This window comes from Plodia interpunctella, chromosome 10 (genome assembly GCF_027563975.2).
Source record: "Plodia interpunctella isolate USDA-ARS_2022_Savannah chromosome 10, ilPloInte3.2, whole genome shotgun sequence".
Taxonomy (NCBI): Eukaryota; Metazoa; Arthropoda; class Insecta; order Lepidoptera; family Pyralidae; genus Plodia; species Plodia interpunctella.
The window spans coordinates 3,990,967-4,012,035 of NC_071303.1; the positions used below are offsets into that span (position 1 = coordinate 3,990,967).

Genomic DNA, 21,069 nt, shown 5'->3' on the forward strand with positions numbered 1-21,069 from the left:
CTACTATACATGAGTCAGATTGGTGTACAAACTCATGTGGCACGAGTAGGATTCGAACCTGGGACCTTTCGATCCACAGGCGGGCGTCTTAACTATTACACCACCACCGCTTCTTCATCACCTTGATAGAGGCAGTAAATTGTACCTATAAAGGCTGAGGCGGTGATGGGCACCGCACTTCAGCCTATATCGGGGCCATACAATCTTGTTCTGCCTATTTCCTATTTTTATAAAAAGTACTTGTTTGTAAAATTATATCAAGAATCAGTTTGTGCAACCAAAACCGTAAAGCAATTAGCGCCTTCAAAGAAAAAATTAAAGAAAAAGTGACAGGGTGCCGCTCACTTCCGCGACACTTAATACTTTCTGTGACGACTTTGACTTCTACACGTGCTACCAGCCCTCTCTCAACGTTTCGAAACGAATAGATTATGTTCGGATACCCGCAACGCGACTGTAGTAAGAAAATACAGGAGAAAATTTTCTTTTGTATCCTTACTTATTATAACACGAAGTCCTCTACCGCGTCTGCCTGTCTGTCTGTTCGCGATAAACTCAAAAATTACGGATTTTCATGCAGTTTTCATCAATAGATAGTGTGATTCCTGAGGAAGGTTTAGGTGTATAATTTACTATGTTTTTACCCGAGCAAAGCCGGAACGGACCGCTAGTTATCATCAATAAATACATGTAATAAAATTGAAGAAAAGCCAAATTTGTACATTGGATATATTTTTTAATTCTTCATGGAATATACTTAGTTACTGATATAGATGACGAAAATATAGTTCTGGAAATTTTTGTCAGTCTGTCTGTCTGTCTGAACGCGCATCACTCGAAATCTACTGAACCTTATATACCGGGTTAACATCTTAGATACACATCATCCCGGTAAATAATCAGGTTCCCGTAGGATAATTAAAAAACTAAATTATCAAAAATTCCTCGGAATCCCGGGTTAACATGTCATAGACATTTCATCCCGGAAAATGAAGAGGGTCCTGTAGGAAAATTAAAATAAAATAATTTAAAATTTTGTAGAAAGGTGTAAACAGAATATAAACAATTTTTTTATCGATGAAAGTCTGATATAGATATAATTAGAAGGTATCAATTTTCAACTACATTACCCGAGATTGCTATAGGCATTTTTATTTTGAATTAGTATTAAAATTTATAACGTAATAGTAGCAAGATATAGGAAAAAAATTGTTTTACAGAAACCAGCAATTCGTTTTATTTATGGGCTTAAGCCACGGGATTCCTTGCGAGAATTATTCAAATCGATAAATATTAAGACTGCATCTCAGTACATCTTGGACGTACTTATTTTTGTTAAATCTGACTTACATCTGTATAAAACATTGAGCAATGTTAACAGTGTAATAAAGTGTAACTCGTAATAGGCATAAACTTTGTATGAACAGATTCCGACTTAATTAGGTTAGGCGGTCTTTCGTGGATCAAAGTGTAAAATTGTTCAATAAACTCCCTGTAGGGGGCTATTAACTTGCCAATGCCAAAATTTAAATTATATAATAAAAATGCTTTGATGGCTAATGCTTATTACACAATGAGCGACTATTTAAATGATTAAAAAACTTGGACCCTTCCTAAAACTTCTACCTCTCACACTTGATCTTACCTTTATATAATTATGTATATATGTTCTTGACATGTTTATTGCATATATTTTGACATTTACTTGTTATCTTCAAGTGTCTGAAAGTAACATAGGTATCTATTATGTTAGATTATGGAGATCGAGTATGTCATTCACACTCAAATGGTCAAACCGGTGGCGGCGTCGTGGATCGGGTCGGGAGGTTCCCTCTATTGTGGTTGAGCTTCGCGATCAAGTGCTGATGATCACAATCATAATATGTTTCAGTATACCTTTTGACCATGTACTTTATTGTGTACTTAGATTGTTATATTACTGATAAAAAATTATAGATAAATTTATATTTAAAAAATGGTAAGCCCTTCTGGCATAATAGGGACCAACACTGTTTGAATGAGTTTCTTTCGGCATTTCTTCTCAGCAGTGGTCGTTCCGAAATGCTAGTAGTTTGTAGCTTTGGTAAACATCATTTAATTTAGAATATGATGTGAAAAGTGCCTCTGAAGGTCTAATTTCTGAATAAATGATTTGATTTTGATTGATTTTGATAATCCGAAAAAAAAGACTGGGACGTAAAACGTCATGGAAAATGGGACGGCCGGCACGCGTTGCAGAAAGCGGGAGTGGGAGTCGGAGCGGGAAATGAAGGAGACACGTAGTGGGAAACGGGACGGGACATATTGCGAAAAACATGATGGCATTATATGTAGGAAACGGTGCGGGATATCTACATTACATAGCAGGAAGCGAGATTGGACAAGTTTGCGGGACGAGACACGCAGCGGGGAACAGGAAATTGAACTAAAGATGAGAAAAAATGCGAATTTGAATCATATATACGAAATTCACGCGAACACACGGCGAAGCCGCGGGCAAAAGCTAGTAATATATAAACTTATTTAGTAAGAAAATACAGGAGAAAATTTTCTCCTGTATTTTCTTCCCACCACACAAAACTACCAAACCTAATAAAGAATAAATACCTAACCTAATAAAGAAGTGTCGTACTTACTCAATAGACATGAAGAAAATTGATCATGAGAAGATTTTGTCCCAAGAGTACCTAATACTATACATATAGTACCTTATATATTAAACGACAGAAACGAGCGCATAGGTACCTTTTTTATTTCCCAGATGTTTCGGACCGTAACTTGTAACTAGGTCCGAAACGTCTGGGAAATAAAAAAGGTGTGTACGCGTTTAATACCTGTCGATTAATTATGGAATGGGAAAGTTTAAAAGTAAATATACGCACCGAAATAATTTGTAAAGTCGTCAAGTGTAAGAAACTAACAAGAAGATTAGTCGCTTTAGTAACAAAAATCACTGCCTGCAAAAATATCTTGCTAGAGGATAAATGTATTAGAATCGTGGATTTAGAATGTCAGTATTTAATTTTAATAGTGAGTATATCCGTAGACACATTAGTCATTTCTAATTTGTGAACGAGATCGAGTACAGCGCTTGAGGTTGGGCGGATTGTTGTTGCTGGAAATAAGAAACACGTAGGGTTGTCAAACTTATGAAATATACATTGTTTCCTCTGATTTTGGCAATATGATTTACTTCATACGAAATAAAGAAGAATATACGAAATAAAGAAGAATATAAATAAATAAAAAAGGCACACATAAGTGAATCGCAAGGAGCGCTAATGGCCCCTGAAATGTCCAAGAACTTTCATAATAATCAAAAAATAAATGGATTTTTTCATTGATAGTAATGCAAGTACCTAGGTGAATAACTATAATGGTACCTATTGATAATAATAATATAATAATAATTTATTTCAGATTTCAATTAGAATTTATTTTTTGTCAAACGTTAAGATATTTATGAAAATTATTAAGATTACACAAATAAATAGTTACAAGTGAAACATCAATTATAAAATGGTCGCTAAACCACATTTAATGAATAGGTATGTCAGCAGCAACATAACTAAATAGCATATGAAGAACCAGCATAAAAAATGAAACACATCTTCCAGATAACATAGCTAAGAACATACTCGATTGAATTATCTTTCAAAATAAAAAAAAGATGAAAATCCACGATACGGACAGTTAAACAGATACATAGCCACGTTAAGCTTATAGGTAACTCCATTCAAACTGCCGACGGGGGTTAAAAACAGACAAAATTGCTGATTTATAAACCCACTATCTAGTTCAACGTGGCTTTCGAGTCTTGCAACTCTGTCTACCCCGTAAGGAATAAAGACATAATATAATGCATACTTACGTATTTGGTTAATGTTTTTGGCAGCCCTACATTGTCCAGGTGGAAGATATCAGAGCATTGAATTTAACGCTTTTCGTTTTAGCGCCATCCAACAAGCCAGTGTGGAACGGAGGAAGAGCCGCATGTTTTCTCAACAAATATTATTCTTTGTTCCACTTACAATAATACTACAAATATTATGAAAGTAAAACCCTGATTGAAAATACCTAATTTAAAAAAAACTACAATTATTTCTTAGATTTATTCATAACCACTCACGACCTTAACGTTGTAATCGTTTAGTTAGTTTAGTTCTTTTAAAGACATATAGGACGTAAGATACCAAGTATTTAAAATATTGTTTAATTTGTGCTACAATGAAAAACAACCCCCAAAGCTGGATTGGTGTATTCTTTTCTCCCATTCCTACTCACTTTGCAATATGTTTCTGCCATGGAATTAGTAGGAACCATGGAATTACTACTAATTCTATGACAAACGGAGTATCTACCTACATACTCCGTTGTACGAAGTACTTATTAAATCCATGGGTACTCCGTGTAGTACCTACTAATTCCATAGATTCCATGGTCTCTGCAACTGAAAGACGCTGTCAAGAGCGGAAAAAGGGAGTATTACTGCACATTTATCCCGCCAAAGTACAGCACTGTATGTTAGGTACACAAAAGCTTTGCCGCCTTTTGCTATGTCGATTAAAACGTTTATTTTAGAGTACTTTCTTAATCCTTTCATTATGTAAGCATTCGTTTGTGAAAATATACAACAATGCATATTCGGAAGCCAAAATATTGGGAAAAATCGTTTTCCATAAGATAAAAAACTTTTAAAACTATGGGATACGCCTCACGCTGTAAAATTTTCGAGCCAGTAAACGGTCGAAAAGAAGTTCGGAACACTTCACACGTGAAGACTTATTAAAATATGGACTTCATACAGGTAAGATCTTCAGTCAAAATCAAGTTTATATTAGTTTATGACCACAGTTGACCAAATAATGCAGAACATAACCTAAAATAGTGTTATTATTTTCAGGATAATCCACTAATTACCTTTAAACTCGCACCACGATTGCGTAAAAGGTATTTTTGGTCGTAAATCTGCAACAATATTGAAAATTGGCGCTTTTTGCCTCCATTGGCAATGTTTGTGTACCTTAGTTGTACCAGTAGCGCCATCTGTGCTGAGCGTAATATGCCTTATTTTCTGTGCTCACCGAGAATCACTAGCTGCCTCAGGCATACTAAAGATTGTCTATTTGCTTTAAAGATAGATGCAAAAACAAAATTTAAAAATGTCACTGTCTTGTCATTTCTTGCTTGTTTGTTGTCGTTTCCATACTTTCCATAATTGGAGGTTTTTTCTCAATATATACATACACTTATAATAATTTATTGCTCTGTTTAAATGTTGTTCTCTAATGACAGTATATGAAACTTGCAATTAAATTAGGGGTCTTACTACTTTATGCAGCGAAAATTTTATTAAAATATGTTGCCAGGCATTGGCGTCTTTGGTACAGGTGCTATAGCCAAAGTATTGGTGCCATTTCTTAGAGAAAAAGGATTTTCCGTTGAAGCGATATGGGGAGTAACCTTGCAAGAAGCTGAAGCAGCAGCAAAGGAGTTGAAGATCCCATTTTTCACTAATAAAATAGATGATGTTCTTCTGAAGAAAAATGTCAATCTTGTGTTTATTGTGTGCGCACCAAATTTACACGCCCAAATATCTGTGAAAGCTCTTGGCATAGGAAAACATGTAGTTTGTGATAAACCTGCAGGACTTTGCCAGGCTGAAGCTCTGAAAATGGTACGAGCGGCTCAGTATTATCCCACTTTGATATCTATAATAAATCATTCCCTCAGATTCTTGCCAGCTTTCAGTCATATGAGGAAAAGTATACAAGAAGGATATCTAGGTGATCCAGAAGAGTTGACCTTAATAGATGTGAGAGTACAAATGGGACCATTACTGGGCGAAAGTTATAATTGGTTATGTGATGACACAATGGGAGGTGGGTCACTCACTTTGGTTGGTAGCCATGTAATCGACTTGGTATCATATCTCACAGGTCAAAAAGTTGTAAAAGTCCATGGTGTATTGAGAACATTTGTTGAAGAGACTTCAAAAGTAAATGGTATTAGAAAAATAACTGCACCAGACTTTTGTACATTTCAATTACAAATGGACAAGGGGTTGTTAGTGACTGCCACAGTGAGCAACCATTTGCCTGGGCCTTGTTTCAACCAAGAAATCTATGTGTGCAGCAAAAGAGGTTACATGGTAGTAAGAGGAGGAGACTTGCATGGGAAACTGCACAAAACTCATTCAAAAACGAATTTAGAAGATGAAGGGAAAAGACCTCATGACAAAGAAGAAGTTATTTATGTAGATGTTGAAGATTTAAGTTGCGCTTCTAGTGTGGTGCCAAAACCATATGTGAAAGGACTTTGTAAAATGATAAGCGCGCTAAAAGAGGCTTTTTTACCTGTGAAAGAGCAAATGGACTGGGTGAAGGAGCCTGTGAGGGCTGCGGCTACTTTTGAAGATGGGCAGAGAGTCCAGGCCACCATGGAAGCATTACGTCAGTCGAATGAGGATGGATGTTGGATCACAGTACAACTGTTGACAGAGCCACCAGATCCAAACCCAGCTTTGTCAGCTGCAGTGAGACGTACAGCCATATCTTTGCAATAGTTATATGTAAATTACATTGAAATGCCATTTGTATGTACCTTTTTATTTTTTAAAGTTACAAATCCCTATTCATTTAAAGTCAGTATTGTGATTAATTAGTTGTTTTAGATTTTTTTACAAATACATATTTAATAATAGATTAAAATTAAGTACTAGTAATTCTGCTTCAAATGAAAAGTATTTTATATGTACCTAATTATTTATATTTTATTTATTATTCTATGTATAGGCAAAATAATTTTCATTATGATTGTACATTTGAATTAAATATGCACTGAATACTTTAAATTTTAATAAATATCAGTATGTATTTAATGAGATTGTGAAATGAGAAAACAATGGAGCTAGCAGATAAGAAAAGAAATCAAAGTTTTGATTGATATTTAGATAAGGCATATTTTACTGCTTAAGATCTTGCATAAGGTTGTGAGAATCATACATTTACAAAATTGTAATTTTAAAGGCACCATTTAAGATCGATGTTATGTTTATAATGTACCTACTTAGTTACATTTTAACTGCTGCAGTTCCATAATATTTATTAAAAGTTTATATGCCTCTAAAGCAGTTGTGTTTATGCCTCTAGTATTTGACATGTTTTTAATTTCATTTAAATAAATTGCCTATCTGAATACTGTAGGCTTGCCCATAATTATTCATAATAAATTCAAAACATATGTATGTACTTTAAGCTAAATATTGTTTTGTCACTATAGCACTTTATATTATAGAAAAAATAGCAAGATTAAACTGCTTTTGCTCATGAATAAAGAAAATTCGGCATATCTGCAGAATTATTTATTAGCAAAGTATTTAATAACTACATAACCTAACTTGCCTAATTTATATTGTTATGTTCTTAACAAATTAGTTTTAAGTTATTTGTAGGTGAATAAATTTTGCTTAAAATATTTTATTTTGATATTCTCTCTCTAAACTTGAAGGCAGTAAATAATATGAGAGCTAAATTCTGCCTATTATTTTGAGGTTATGTCAATGTGGGGAATGATAACAGCATCTGAACTGAACTTTAGTTACTATGAGATAGGTACCTACATACAAAACAGTATGATAAGACGATAATATAATACTGAGCATAATATAATGACTGGTGATAAAGTATTATGAAATTGATTCTGCTTCAACATTGCGGGCACCAATCTACATAAGAACTTGGATGACAATGGAATGATAGGTCACTGAAAATAATACACCAAGTTTTTAGTAACAATATTATAATAAGAAATGCAACAGATAACTCAATGCATCAACATCCAATTATTACACAATCATATCATGTTCATTCACTACAACTTCTAATAACTAAAAACTGAACCATCCATATTAAAATTAGGTTGTACTATATCTATTCAGTTGTCGATCTTGGCCAGAATGTCAGATTCCCTGAACAGATGGTATTCCTTCTCATCATTATCCAAGGATACTTTGGTGCCGCCGTATTCAGGTAAGAGAACCTTGTCTCCGACTTTGACTAGGACTGGAATAAATTCGCCGTTTTCTTTTCTGGTACCTGTGCCAACAGCGACTACTTCTCCATGAAGTACCTTCGACTGTGCCTTCTCTGGAATGACGATACCACCAGCAGTTTTGGTTACAGCTTCTGCTCTTTTGATAAGAACGCGGTCCAAAAGTGGAATAATCTTTTTCAAAGCTCCGGACATATTGTTTGCTGTATTGAACAGTTAATTCTACAAAACAATTGAAGCCGGGAAATCAGATCCTATGTCTAGAATATTCGGACTTCTTCGGGCGCCGGCCAAATGAACTTTTGACGTTTCGTAAAATCCATGTGTTCACAGTGTTGCAAGTATTATCGAAATAATTTAAAAGAAAATTAAATTTATCGCACCAATTATCATCGTAGTTATCGTATGTTTTTTCTATTGTGATTTATAATTATTTCAATTATTATTTATGAATTTTTAGTAAGTTTTATAATATAATGGTAGTATTATAATAAATAAACGACATCTATTGACGAGTAGCTGAATCACATAAAAAAAATCATTTTATATCAGCATAGTTGAGTATGTGCAACTTTTAGATAGATGGCGTTATAAGTCTAAAATAACGACTCATGCCGGCTATCGCGATTAATTGAATTGTAATATTTATTCTGTGTTCGCAATACAGTCCGAACTTTGACGGATTCGCTATATAGTGTTCATTGCGGTAAATAAAAGCCTACATAGGTACAAACTTCTTTTGTTCGGCATTATATAGCTGGCATCAAATTCATGAAGTAAAAATAATATGGAAATAGGAACTAAGATATTAAATTTATTAGGTAAAGAAAAAAGAAAGTTTACACATACATTTTTTAAATTTTTAAATCAAAGGTTCAATTTGACGTAGAAGCTGCTGCTGAACTTCAAGCTTGCGCTTGCTGTTGGTACCTACATAGGTACAATATCGATTAACAGTTTGACGTTACTTCGACTCGCCACGATGATGGCCACGAATAGTATATGGACTAAGGCCCGACAACTCGCTCATAGAGCTTACTTATTTATTATTCGTGCTCAGTCATCCAAAATGAGTCTTGGCCTCCAACACGAGAACACGTTGGAATAAACAAAAATAAATGTGTCTCTCCCTTTAATTGCAGGAGTCTATCCCTTTCATACAGTTTGTTTATGTATAAAACAATAAGTCTTTATTATCGAAGTCCGAGTTATATAAGTACTTACCGGCCCTTGGCTTAACTAAGCGTCATACACACACCTTTCAACTTGAAATAAATAATTAATACTTTTAATTTCGTCTTTCATTGGCTTCCATAATCCAATACAAGTCATCTTCTCCGGTCCCGCGCCTACAAGTCGTCACCAGCTTGCCTGCACAATGACCCACCGCTCCTACACCGAATCGTCGGCCCTCTCTTTACACTGCATGATCTCCATTATATTTACAACGTGGCCAAGTCAGCGAATTTGTTGAATCTTAGTTCCTAGTTGAATTTATTGTTACAAACTAATCGTAAGGAAGCCATTATAACCACTCTGTTTAACATCTTAGGTGTGGTTACAGTTTACGTTTGAGCAACTAGCTTTGATCTAAGTTAGATAGGTTAGGTCTAATAAAACTAGCATATCAATATAGCATACAAGCAAATCGATAAGTTTCTTTTCATATTTTAAGTAATATGAAAAGAAACTTATCGATTGCTGCAATTTCAAATTGCCCCACAATATTGTTTTCTAGATGCCTCATAAATCTGAGGATAGGCAGCGGCCTTATTCCGCTGTGATTGCGGCAGCGTGTGGGTGTCCATTCGATTGTGTGTGCGCGCGCAGGTGTGTTTGAGACTCGCCGGCGCCGGGGCGCATTCCAGCGCTGGTCACGGCGCCGACCAAGAAGGTTTATTCAATATTCCTGAGCATAATTCATACTAATATTATAAATCCGAAAGTCAGTCTATCTGTCTTTCTGTTCACTTTCACGGCTAAACCTCTGGAACCATTTTGAAGAAATTTGGTATCAATGTAGATAAAACATCCCCCAATATATTATAATGGGGATGAAAGTTTGTATAAAAATAGTGTCTATTCCGCTTTGGCAGAGAAATCGACGCGGGCGGGGCCGCGGGAAAAAGCTAGTAGTAAATATTATTATGTACGAGTAAATTGAGTGGACGATGTATGAAGCTCGACCAATTTGTTGGTGCATTTGCTTCTTTATCACCGTGCATCTGCGAGAAGCATAAGGACAGCATGCGAGCTCAGTACATATCTGGTATGGTATATATATAATAATGCAAAGCACACAAAAAGTTTCCCACCCAGCAACACATTTTTTTAATGTCGGTGTTGTTTGTACCTTACCTACTTACATTGATATGTTTTTATCATGTTATGAGTCTTTTTGTTTATTTACCGCGTTACCGAGGTAAATCCATGTGGCGACCAATTTATCCATCGAACGTGGGATAAATTTAATTTTCGCCGTGAATTAAAAGGATTCTTAAACATAATTCAATGGACGATATAAAGTTTTTGTACGCGAGGAAAAACATAAAAAGGTTGGCAGGGTTCACATTCACACGCCCGAATGGGATCCAAATTTCGCAAACATCTCACGTGTGCGACGTATAGGGTGACAATGGTTTCCAAAAAAATAATTTCAGCTGCCAAATTCGGAATAAACCAGTTTTGTATAGCATTTAATGCAGTCTGGTCGCTTCAGGCGCTAAAATAATGCGCATACCTAATGGCGCTTAGGAAATCTATGAAGCAGTGGAGTACCTAAATGTAGATATATGATAAAAAGAAAAAAAATATAGCTGTCAGCTCACCCGGCGTCCGGTGTACTACATGGATTCTACAAGAAAATCCTACACAATATTTATCAAAATGTTAAATGTTAAAATATTCCATTCACATTTTTTTAAATATAGATTTTCTTATGTATACCGAAAACAATGGATAATTTCTATACTACTAACTATCTAAATAATGGTGTTTGACAATAGACGAACGATATAACATTTTATGGTAACACTACATCAAAAGTTGCGATAATAGCCTTACGCGGATGTTCAAAGCGTACAAAATAACACAACAAACAGAGCACAACTACAGATTCTAACCTCAAAAGTGCACAACCACAACGAACCATGAACCCTAACTGCATGTAATTAGGTCGATAATGGATTGCCCCTACGTACAGCACAGCAAGGATTGTAGACAAGTAGGGATGCTTTACATTGGGCAAGTTGATTTACTTGTGCTTGTTAGACCATGCACATGCATGGTCTAACAAGCACAAGATTAACCATCGTCATTTTTAAATTAATTTTATAGGTAAGTCTATATAAAAGAGAAATTTATAGTATATAAAATATAATAAACGTAATATATAAAATATAATAATATAATAAACGTAAAGGTATATAAAAGAGAAACTACAGTTTCCACATTGAAGATAAATTATTGTGTGAAATTGGCTCACATATATATATATATATATATATATATAACCCTACCTACCTCCGGCATACACCTTAATATTGGCTTTCCCTAGTTGAAAATTTGAGATTAGTTTAAGAGTTTTTCTGTCTGTGGTTTGACTTGAAATAACATTTTAGCACTTCACCTTTGATTTTGACAACTGAGATCTGAACATTTCAGGACCAGGGTAGTGATAGTGACAGACGTCTCGCCCAATGTGAGGTGCAGTGTAAGATTGTGGTCGGTTCTCACGGCGCGCACAGGTGCGCATCCGGTTATCTCGCTGCACAGTCTTTGCCGAGATTTTAGTAAGCGACACGTTCTAATTATGCTCCTTAAACAATAAACTATTTAGATATGGATATCTTCTTTCTTCGTAAAAATGCTTAGTTGGCACCACGTTGGCAAGCTCTCAAATCGTGAACTGTATATTGTACTAGCGGCCCTTCTCGGCTTCGCTCAGGTAAAGCAATAATAAATTACACACCTAAACCTTCGTCAGAAATCATACTTACTATCTATTTAATAAACCTCAAAATCTGTTGCGTAGTTTTAAAGATCTAATCATACATTCTTTGCCGTGCGAATATCAAATTTTTTATTTAGACTCTCCAGCATGTTTGGAATTGATATTTTAAAATTGTATTATTAGGAAAAAAAATCCAAGTAATTTATACCTTTTTTATAAATCTATGGATTTCTTTTTTCATCTGTGCATTTGGCACTCGTCTTTGGTTTACAGAATTTTCATCTGCGATACGATGTCTTCGGATTATGGTAGCTGCTGTGTTGCAATTTAATGTTTGATGACTATACTAAATATTTTCCCGCGCATTATAATAATGCAGTTATCCTATACTACATTCATTATTATAGAATGCGTGTTTGTACTTGTTTTCCGACGAAGTTTTTATCAGTGCGTGCAGGATTTTTTACTTTGGTAAGTCTCCCTGGGTAATAGGTACCTAGGCACATCATATCCGTATCTCACCACAAACATGAGTTAACAAAAAAAAAGTTCCACACAGGTGTTCGTCCGGAGGCTGTGCGGTCACTGCACTCATATTGAAAATTGATAAAATTGAATAAATGTGGTTAATTTATTGTAGTCTTGTAACAAGTCGATACTAGGTAGGTATATTATCAAATATTTTACAGTTTTTTAACAGTACAATAAAATAAAAAATATACCTATTTACATAATTCTGTGTTCTTGTAGCAAATCGATATACCTATGCCTCGTTGTGTTTATACTTATTTATTATTTTTGTTTATTATCATCACGTAAGGTCGCTGATTTGATGGCCGAGCAGACGATGCGTTTAGATAACCGAGTCTACTACAGTATTTATATTATTTAATTTATTATTTACTAACGACCCGGCCGGCTCGACTTTGCACGAGATCTATGTAGGTACTTCGGGAATAAAGAGTTAATAAACAGTGAAAACTGGTTAAAACCATTCGCTTTTGGATCGAAAGGTCCCATGTTCGAACCCCACTCATACCACATGAGTTTGAATACCAATCTGACTCTGTCTCATGTATTACACATGAGATGAAAGTACTCTTCACAGACCACCACCATAGATGTATTCAACTATTGAATACATCTATGACTACCACTTGCATCCGGTGAAGGAAAACATCGCGAGGAAATCTACACACTGGGCGACAGTTTAAGTTCACTAGTTTGTATGCGATTAAATAGGTACTTTGTAGAGAGAGGTAGAAATGATAGGTAGCCGTAAAATCATTTCAGATGAAGGTGAGTTGAATAAAATCTGATACCGTGTTAACAAATAACACACCCGAAAAGGAGAAGTGGCGAAACTACATCGAAATCGGTTGTGTGGTTTCAAAGAAGAAAACTGAGAAACAAGTAGTCGCGGAGGGCGACTTCGTTTTTGATACCTATGTTATGTTATAATACTATGTAGTGATAAGTCCATCTGGAATATTAATATAGTGTAAGGATTTTCAAATCTATTTAGTATTTACGATGATTACCAAACAAAGTTAAACACTTTCTATTTATCACTACAAATTTAGATAAAAATCTAATAATAGCTGCAGATTGTTGGATTCTTAGATGATTGTTCAGATCATTATGTAGTTTTAGTACTTGTTCTATACTTAGTCATTTTGCCGGTGCAGAACAACACACACAACAAAAAGCCAGCCGCTTAAATTCAGTCTGCGCGGATTCGTCGTGTCGGTGAGTAGTTTGTGATGTAACGATCGTTCAATAAATAAATCGCTATTTATTAGATTAGATAAAATACCCAATACCCAACTGTAAACACTTTATGTAGGTACTACATAAACATGACAATTCGTTTATCATTTTAGTTCAATGTACAAAGAGCTTTTTTATTTTTTAACGCAAGGTCAGTTGTTGAATTTACAATAGTGGTATAAAAAAATGTCACATTCACTATGAAGGTCTTGTCATTACTATGATTATCGGTGTTCGCAACTTCGTTCGCGTGTCAGTGATATTACTATTGTTTTTATATTAGTTGTAAACCAAAGCTTAAGTTATTAATACATATATGGTTATAATATGCTGATGAGAGTGGCTCCATTAGAATATTGTGATTCTGCCTCCTGTAATATATACTCGCTGTGATATCAGTTATCATATTCTTCTATCAATAATCTTAAAGATCATATCTTACATCAAGATGTCTACGAGTATGTGAGGCAAATGTAATAATCGACCTGCAAAATACCTAAGTTGTTATGCATATTTCATTATATTAAAAAACGACCTAACTAGACTAGATATTATGATTCATGACCATGATCAATGAATTGATCATCAATGATGATCATCTGAATTTCCTGTCGATCGTTGTTTACATAGGAGTACATTGTTTCTACTTTACCTCTTTTCCAGTTGTCGTATTTGAGAATCATGGAGGGACCTATTGTGGAAATTGAGCAAGGGAAGCTGCAAGGAAAGATTTGTGGCGGGTATTCTTTATTCAAATCAATTCCTTATGCGAAGCCTCCTGTTGGCGAACTGAGGTTTTCGGTGAGAAGTCCAATAACACTTTAATTTACATAATTTTTGTTTTATTAGAAATTATTAGCTATAATCACAGCTGGATAAAAGTCATATTTCTTCGCATGGAAGACCACGCATTACTGTTTTGGACTTTATTGTAAAATTGTTTTAAGTTGTTGATTAATTTACCTTTTTGTAGGCTCCAGTCCCACCGGAACCGTGGAGTGGTGTACGAGACGCTACGAAGGATTGCGATATTTGTGCCCAATTTGATGCGGTTACCGGTTCTGTAGTTGGAAGCGAAGATTGCCTATACCTCAATGTTACAACTCCCAAATTGCCGCCAGGCGATCTGCTTCCTGTGATGTTTTATATTCACGGAGGGGGATTTGTATTTGGGAACGGTACTGATGTATCTGCTTTTGGAGCTGAATACTTGATTAAGAAGAACGTGGTCGTTGTCTCCATAAATTACCGATTGGGTGTATTTGGTTTTGTGTGCCTCGATAGAAAAGAAGCTACTGGTAATATGGGATTGCGTGATCAAGTTCAAGCTCTTAAGTGGGTACAAAATAATATTAGTAAATTCGGTGGGGATCCTGCAAACGTAACAATATTTGGCATTAGCGCTGGTGGAGCATCGGTTGAATATTTAATGCTTTCTCCCATGGCTAAAGGTTTATTCCAAAAAGCTATTGCTCAGTCAGGCTCTTCATTGCTGCCTTGGTCTCTGAATGACCAAGCGAGAGAACACACAAGAAAAATACCAGCAGTATTGGGACAAATAATTAACGATGATACAGAGTTACTAAAATATTTAATGGAATTGTCAACAAAAGATTTGGCACAGGTTACGGTAATGCTTATGACACAAACAAAACATCAAGGTGGCATCTTTTTTGGTTTTGTACCAACTATAGAAAAAACAGGTGATTGGGAAGCATTTTTGGATAAATCACCGTACACTATAATAAAAGAGGGTAAATACAGTAAAGTTCCTTTTATTTCTGGATTCTGTACACGAGAAGGTCTCATTATGGATGCCATTCCATTTAGTACACCTCTTAAAAAGCTAATTAATGACAAGAACTATATAGAAGTCATAGATGAATATTTCGGAATTGATATTTCAAAAGCAAATGATATTTCTCAAAAATTTACAAGCCTGTATGAGAAAGACAACGAATTCAATGAACCAGATGGTTTTGCTATTGACTTTTTCTCAGACGTCGATTTTATTGGTGGGATATACACGGCTGCTTCTTGGATGGTGGAACACAATCCATCAATCTATTTATATGAATTCGCTTATGATGGTAATATGAATCACGTTAAAATAAAAATGAACATTAAACGCAAAGGAGCATGTCACGGAGATGACGGTGGTTACTTGGTGAAGGCAGATATTTTGGAATCTGCGAACATTACCGAAACCGATAAACTAGTGCGGGAGAGAATGATTGAGATGTGGACTAATTTCTCTAAATATGGGTAAGTACAGTAACTTTACTATTAGGTGGTGGTGTAATGGTTAAGCCCGCCTGTAGATCGAAAGGTCTCAGGTTGGAATCCTGCTCATGCCACATGAGTTTATATACCAATCTGACTTATACATAGTAGTTGTCATAGACCACAACCTGCTTCCGGTGAAGCAAAACATCGTGAGGAAACCTGCGTAAAACCTGCACACTGGTTGATTATTAACTTGTATGTGAAATGGAGAAGGCAATGGCAAACTACTCCATTAATTGTGCAACTCCAAGAAAGTTGTTGTGTGTGTTTCATTCCACATAATGACCACAAACCTCAGCCATGAGGAAATACGGCTATGAAGAAACGTTACAAGGTATTACTTCACCTTTTAATCAAACCCTCCCCCTAAAAGTAAACAAAATAACCGCACGTAATGTCATCCTCAAGCTCAAGTTTGCCAAACACATATATCAAACTCGTAATGGTAATCAGTCACTGTATCCATGTACTGGTACAATTTAATATGAGAAATGGGCCGCCAAGGAGTGATCGCCTTGGCGACCAATATTTTTACTAAACTTCAAAAACTATTTTATTTCTATTTCAGCGTGCCTACAAAGGGTAAAAACGAGATTATTCCAACGAATTGGGAGCCCATGGGCAAAGAAATGAAGTATTTGGTAATCGATGAGACTCCCTCTATGCAGCAGGATCCGTATCCGCAAAGAACTCATTTCTTCAAGTCATTATATGACACCTACTACAGCAAAAAACATTAAACATAATAAATATTTTCATCACAAATATAATAAGTTCAAAATGTATGTTTGTATAGTCAGTTTGTCTAAATATCAATATTAATTATGTAATTTATCAATGTAATGATTAAATTAAATTACTAAACTGTAAAAGGTGTTTCGTTATTAACTTGTTTATACCTCACGAGCAGTGCCTTGCTGCTTCGCTCTCATAGAAATCCCAAAAAACATACTAAATACATCGTTAAAAAAAGTCTGTCATGCAATTTTTGCAAATTAGCACTTACCTAGTTGTAATCAATACACCAAAATATACTGAAATCTGTATTTTTTCATATGTTCTTCTAGTCTTTACGCATGTAATGACATGCGCAAAAAAATTAGATATTAAAAACGCTTGAATTTACTGATAATGTTTTCAAAAACACTAATTTTCTTGGGTTCATAATCAGCTTCAATGGCGAAGTCTGCGTCAATGTTGAGATGCGTGGGAGAGTCAGCAGTGTAAGCCGGCCAGTTTGGTGCATTGTCAGTATTAGGAGTAGGATCTCTGAAAAACAAAGGTAAATCTGAATATATCTGGTCATCTTACAAAGATAGATTTCACTCTATGATAGATACCAGAGACATTTTTGAGAGGGCAACTTTTTTGACATAAAATAGTACCTATATATATATAGTTTCCTAGTACAATAAATCATAGCCTGATACTAACTTCATGTTATTATTTTTTTAAGCGAATAAAATTTCATTTGTTTTACATACCCAGTTTTCGCAAAGTCAGTAAGCATCTTTGTCACTCTATTCCTTACTTCAAAATCTTTTTTACTGTCTGATTTGGCCATATAATGTCGGAAGATATAAGCAAAATCATCAAAGTGAATTGCTCCATTCTTCATTAATCCATACATCGTTTTGAACATATTTAATTTTCCACCGTAAGAAAAATTATACAAATAGGCTGGGACTTTATGGTTTACTGATAATTTACTAGCTATCAAAATACTAGCAACGAAATCATAATCAGTGAAGAAATCTTAGGCAAATTTATTCTCTTCGTCATCAGGCTTGATATTATTCAAATAAGATTCACTAAATTCTTTATTGTATTTCTCTCTATCATCGGGATCTATATTGTATGACCAGTGGTACATGAAGTCTTTCTTTTCTATTAGATTTTTCATAGCAATAGGCTTCATCATCCCCATCAGAGAACCTTCTTTATTACAAAACCCTCTCATAACAGGTATTTTGCTGAAATTTCCTTCTTCCAATAATTTGTATGGATCTGTTGTTAGAATTTCATCATTGTTACCAAAACTTTTTTCTATGCATGGCACGAAGCCAAAATATACTCTATTTGACACGTTAGTTTCAGTAATTTGAAAACTTGCTCCAATTAGTTGTGTTTCGGGTATAGTTTTAAGAAATTCATAAATTGCTTTTCTTTCTTGTATTGCTCCTTCGTACCCCAATAATTGAGCTACTTTTGTGGTAAGTTTTACTATGTCGTAATTAATAGCCCAATGGTTAAGAGCAGAACCTGACCTTATAATAGCTTTATGAAACAGTCCATTTGCAAGCGGAGATAACATGAGATATTCTGTAGATGCGGCGCCAGCACTTATACCCATTAAAGTAATATTATTTACGTCACCACCAAAATTTGAAATATTAGTTTTCACCCATTTTAAGGCTTTTAGTTGATCTTTTAGACCCATATTTCCCGGTGCTTCTGGTATATCTAAAGACATGAATCCAAATATATTTAATCTGTAATTGATTGTCACTACTACAACATTATGTTCCACTAAAAAATCGGGTCCATTTTCAGTTTTTATGGTACCATTGCCATGAATAAAACCTCCTCCGTGTATAAAGACAATAACAGGAAGTAGATTGGAATTTAAGTTAGGAGTATAAACATTTAAATATAGACAATCTTCACTGCCTATTATTTTTCCGGTTACAAAGTCCACTTGAGTCGCGATATTTTGAACAGAAATAGATGTGGCATCTCTTTCGTGGTCCCATTTCTCAGGTGGTTCAGGATTCTGTAATTTTAATATTCTAGTGAGGTTAATGATAATAAATTTATATAGTTAGGTAGACTCGCGTGGAAAAAACTCTTAATAATAAATGCGTGTTTTTCAGAGCGGTTCGACCGCTGCGGTCGCGAGTCATTTCAATGTTTCATATTTTAACAAAAATAAGAATTAGTTTTACCATCTGAGTTTAAAATAAATAATCTGTAGTGTTAATTTCATGAATAATTCATACATTTATTTATTCAGAATTCTTCAAGAAAATTGACGGATCGTAATGACAGCGCGGCCGCAGCGGTCGAAACGCTCTGAGAACCACCAAATATACGTGATAATAAAATGGAAAATGAAAACCAACCGCTTGTCTTTTAAAAATAGGCATTTTCCTGCGATAACTTTATAATATTATATAGTACTGCAATAGTCACGTACCTTAAATCTTAATTCCCCAATGGGAGGTTTAGCATATGGGATGCCGAGAAACTCATAATATTGGAATCCGTTCTCAGTTTTACATATCCCTCCCCTCAGCTTTCCTTGGGATATTGTCACTGTAGCCATTGCAAAATGATAAATGTAATTAATAGATATGATTTTTTGTGTTCAGGTCTATGTATAGATAAGAACAGATAAAGACGATAAAGTATCATTTTTTAATCATTGTACGTGACAGATAAATTAACTTTCTGTTGATTTTTTGTAGTAACTCAGTTAATTGTATAGTAAACCATGAACAATCTAGGAATTATTAAGTGCCTCAGATTGTACAGTAGTTCGCATCCATACTTCCGTATCCTTACATACGAATATTATAAAACTTAGTCGTTTACCGCGTCTGTCTCTCTGTTCGCGATAAACTCAAAAACTACTGCACGGATAGTGTGACTCCTGAAGAAGGTTTAGTTGTACAATTTATGGTTTTACCCGAGCGATGCCGGGAGGGCAACTGGCACTAGTCAATATTATAGGGGCTATCCCACGAGGGTTGAACCTATGTAAGACAAACAATATGTCGCGAGCGGAACCGTGGAAGTAAGTTATCTGAGAGAGAAATGAAAATGTGGGAATAAAAGCGGAAATCGTCTTACTATTGGCGGCATTGAAGCCTGAAGCAAGCCAGCCATCTTGTTACATGCGTGGGCGCTGAGTCGATAGTCGATGGTTGGACGTCTAGCCTCTAGGTTGAGGAATGCGCTAATACCATTATGGACCACGACCACGACACCGCTTACCGAGTGGGCGGAAGGAGTGATGAAGATACAGATATGGCAGTACTTGTGATACATGATAAAGCTCTAAAATATATCTCAGAATTGATAGAGGTTGAATTCAAATTTAATAAAACTTATTAATTGTTCTTATACCAGTGAAAAAGATAACAATTTTATTTCTATAGAATTCGAACAACATCAATAATTTTAATCTAATGATGTCAGGTTTGAATAGATTTGCTCACTTAAGGGAAAATACGTGAAAATGAGAATGCTTACGGTATGTTATTTGGATTGGCAGGTCTGTGAGAGTTAAGCGCTGTGCGCCAGCGCGGAGTAGAGCAGACTAGCCGACGTCGGCGCCAGCGAGGCGCGGTGTGAAATACTCAGGTGCATCCGAACCTGCCCACGACGTTATACGGCGTGATCTCTCTTCAGATTTTATTTTTTTAAGAATCCAACAAGGTCTTTCCCAGTATAGGAATATGTACTTTCATATTTTATTGTGTTTGGTTGGCAGTACGCAAGCATAAGACAATTGTATGTATTTAGGTAAGCTGGCAATACATTTTATAAGAACAACGATTACTTTTATACATATTTAATGCATGCCCGATGGTAACTAGTTCTTACAAGTTCTATGTTTTAGGCTTGATCCGGCTATAATCTAGATGTTTTCGAACGATTCTATGAAAGAAGATTTTCACTCTAGATCAAGATGACCTAGAAATAGTTGTATTCGTCATGGCTGAGGGTCGTGGTCATTACATGGAATGAAACATACACAACATCTTTCGCTGGAATAATAAGAGAAGGAAAAAGGTATGGAGAAGAAGAGAAGCATGTGTCAAGCAGCAAACTTCTTGTGGCTTAGATGACAATGGACATTAATAAATGGCAATTTGCAAATGTCGCAGTAATCTTTAAAAGGACTGAGATAAAATATAATAAACAGGCTGTATACGCAATCGTCCCGGGATCCTTTCACGGTGCTGCGCGTGAGTCGTGATTTGATTCCCACAGAGTTCCGACTA

At 35.3% G+C, this 21,069-nt stretch overlaps 4 protein-coding genes across 8 annotated transcripts; 2 read left to right on the forward strand and 2 right to left on the reverse strand.

Moving 5' to 3' along the window:
* The first annotated feature begins 5,172 nt into the window (after window positions 1–5,172).
* LOC128672854 (glucose-fructose oxidoreductase domain-containing protein 1-like) lies at window positions 5,173–8,347 on the forward strand. The gene has a single exon (XM_053750321.2). It carries the CDS (start codon window positions 5,360–5,362, stop codon window positions 6,563–6,565), a length of 1,206 nt encoding a protein of 401 aa, XP_053606296.1. The 5' UTR covers window positions 5,173–5,359; the 3' UTR covers window positions 6,566–8,347.
* On the reverse strand, window positions 7,784–8,368 carry LOC128672857 (uncharacterized protein). Its single transcript, XM_053750324.2, has one exon. It carries the CDS (start codon window positions 8,245–8,247, stop codon window positions 7,936–7,938), a length of 312 nt encoding a protein of 103 aa, XP_053606299.1. The 5' UTR covers window positions 8,248–8,368; the 3' UTR covers window positions 7,784–7,935.
* A 3,461-nt stretch (window positions 8,369–11,829) lies between these two features.
* On the forward strand, window positions 11,830–16,932 carry LOC128672853 (esterase E4). 5 transcript variants are annotated; one of them, XM_064436189.1, is made up of 6 exons: window positions 11,830–11,998; window positions 12,278–12,475; window positions 13,693–13,753; window positions 14,438–14,575; window positions 14,748–16,039; window positions 16,629–16,932. In XM_064436189.1, exons 4-6 carry the CDS (start codon window positions 14,456–14,458, stop codon window positions 16,798–16,800), a joined length of 1,584 nt encoding a protein of 527 aa, XP_064292259.1. In that variant the 5' UTR covers window positions 11,830–11,998; window positions 12,278–12,475; window positions 13,693–13,753; window positions 14,438–14,455; the 3' UTR covers window positions 16,801–16,932. The 5 variants fall into 5 exon arrangements, with proteins under 5 accessions (XP_064292259.1, XP_053606293.1, XP_053606295.1 ...); XM_053750320.2 differs by lacking the exon at window positions 12,278–12,475 and having other exon boundaries at window positions 11,874–11,998; XM_053750318.2 differs by lacking the exons at window positions 12,278–12,475; window positions 13,693–13,753 and having other exon boundaries at window positions 11,833–11,998.
* A 158-nt stretch (window positions 16,933–17,090) lies between these two features.
* Window positions 17,091–20,116, reverse strand: LOC128672855 (juvenile hormone esterase-like). Its single transcript, XM_053750322.2, has 4 exons — window positions 19,913–20,116; window positions 19,257–19,375; window positions 17,545–18,833; window positions 17,091–17,329 (listed from the first exon to the last, which is right to left on the reverse strand). Coding segments are annotated over exons 1-3 (1,137 nt in total). The 5' UTR covers window positions 19,914–20,116; the 3' UTR covers window positions 17,091–17,329; window positions 17,545–17,816.
* Between the last annotated feature and the right edge of the window lie 953 nt (window positions 20,117–21,069).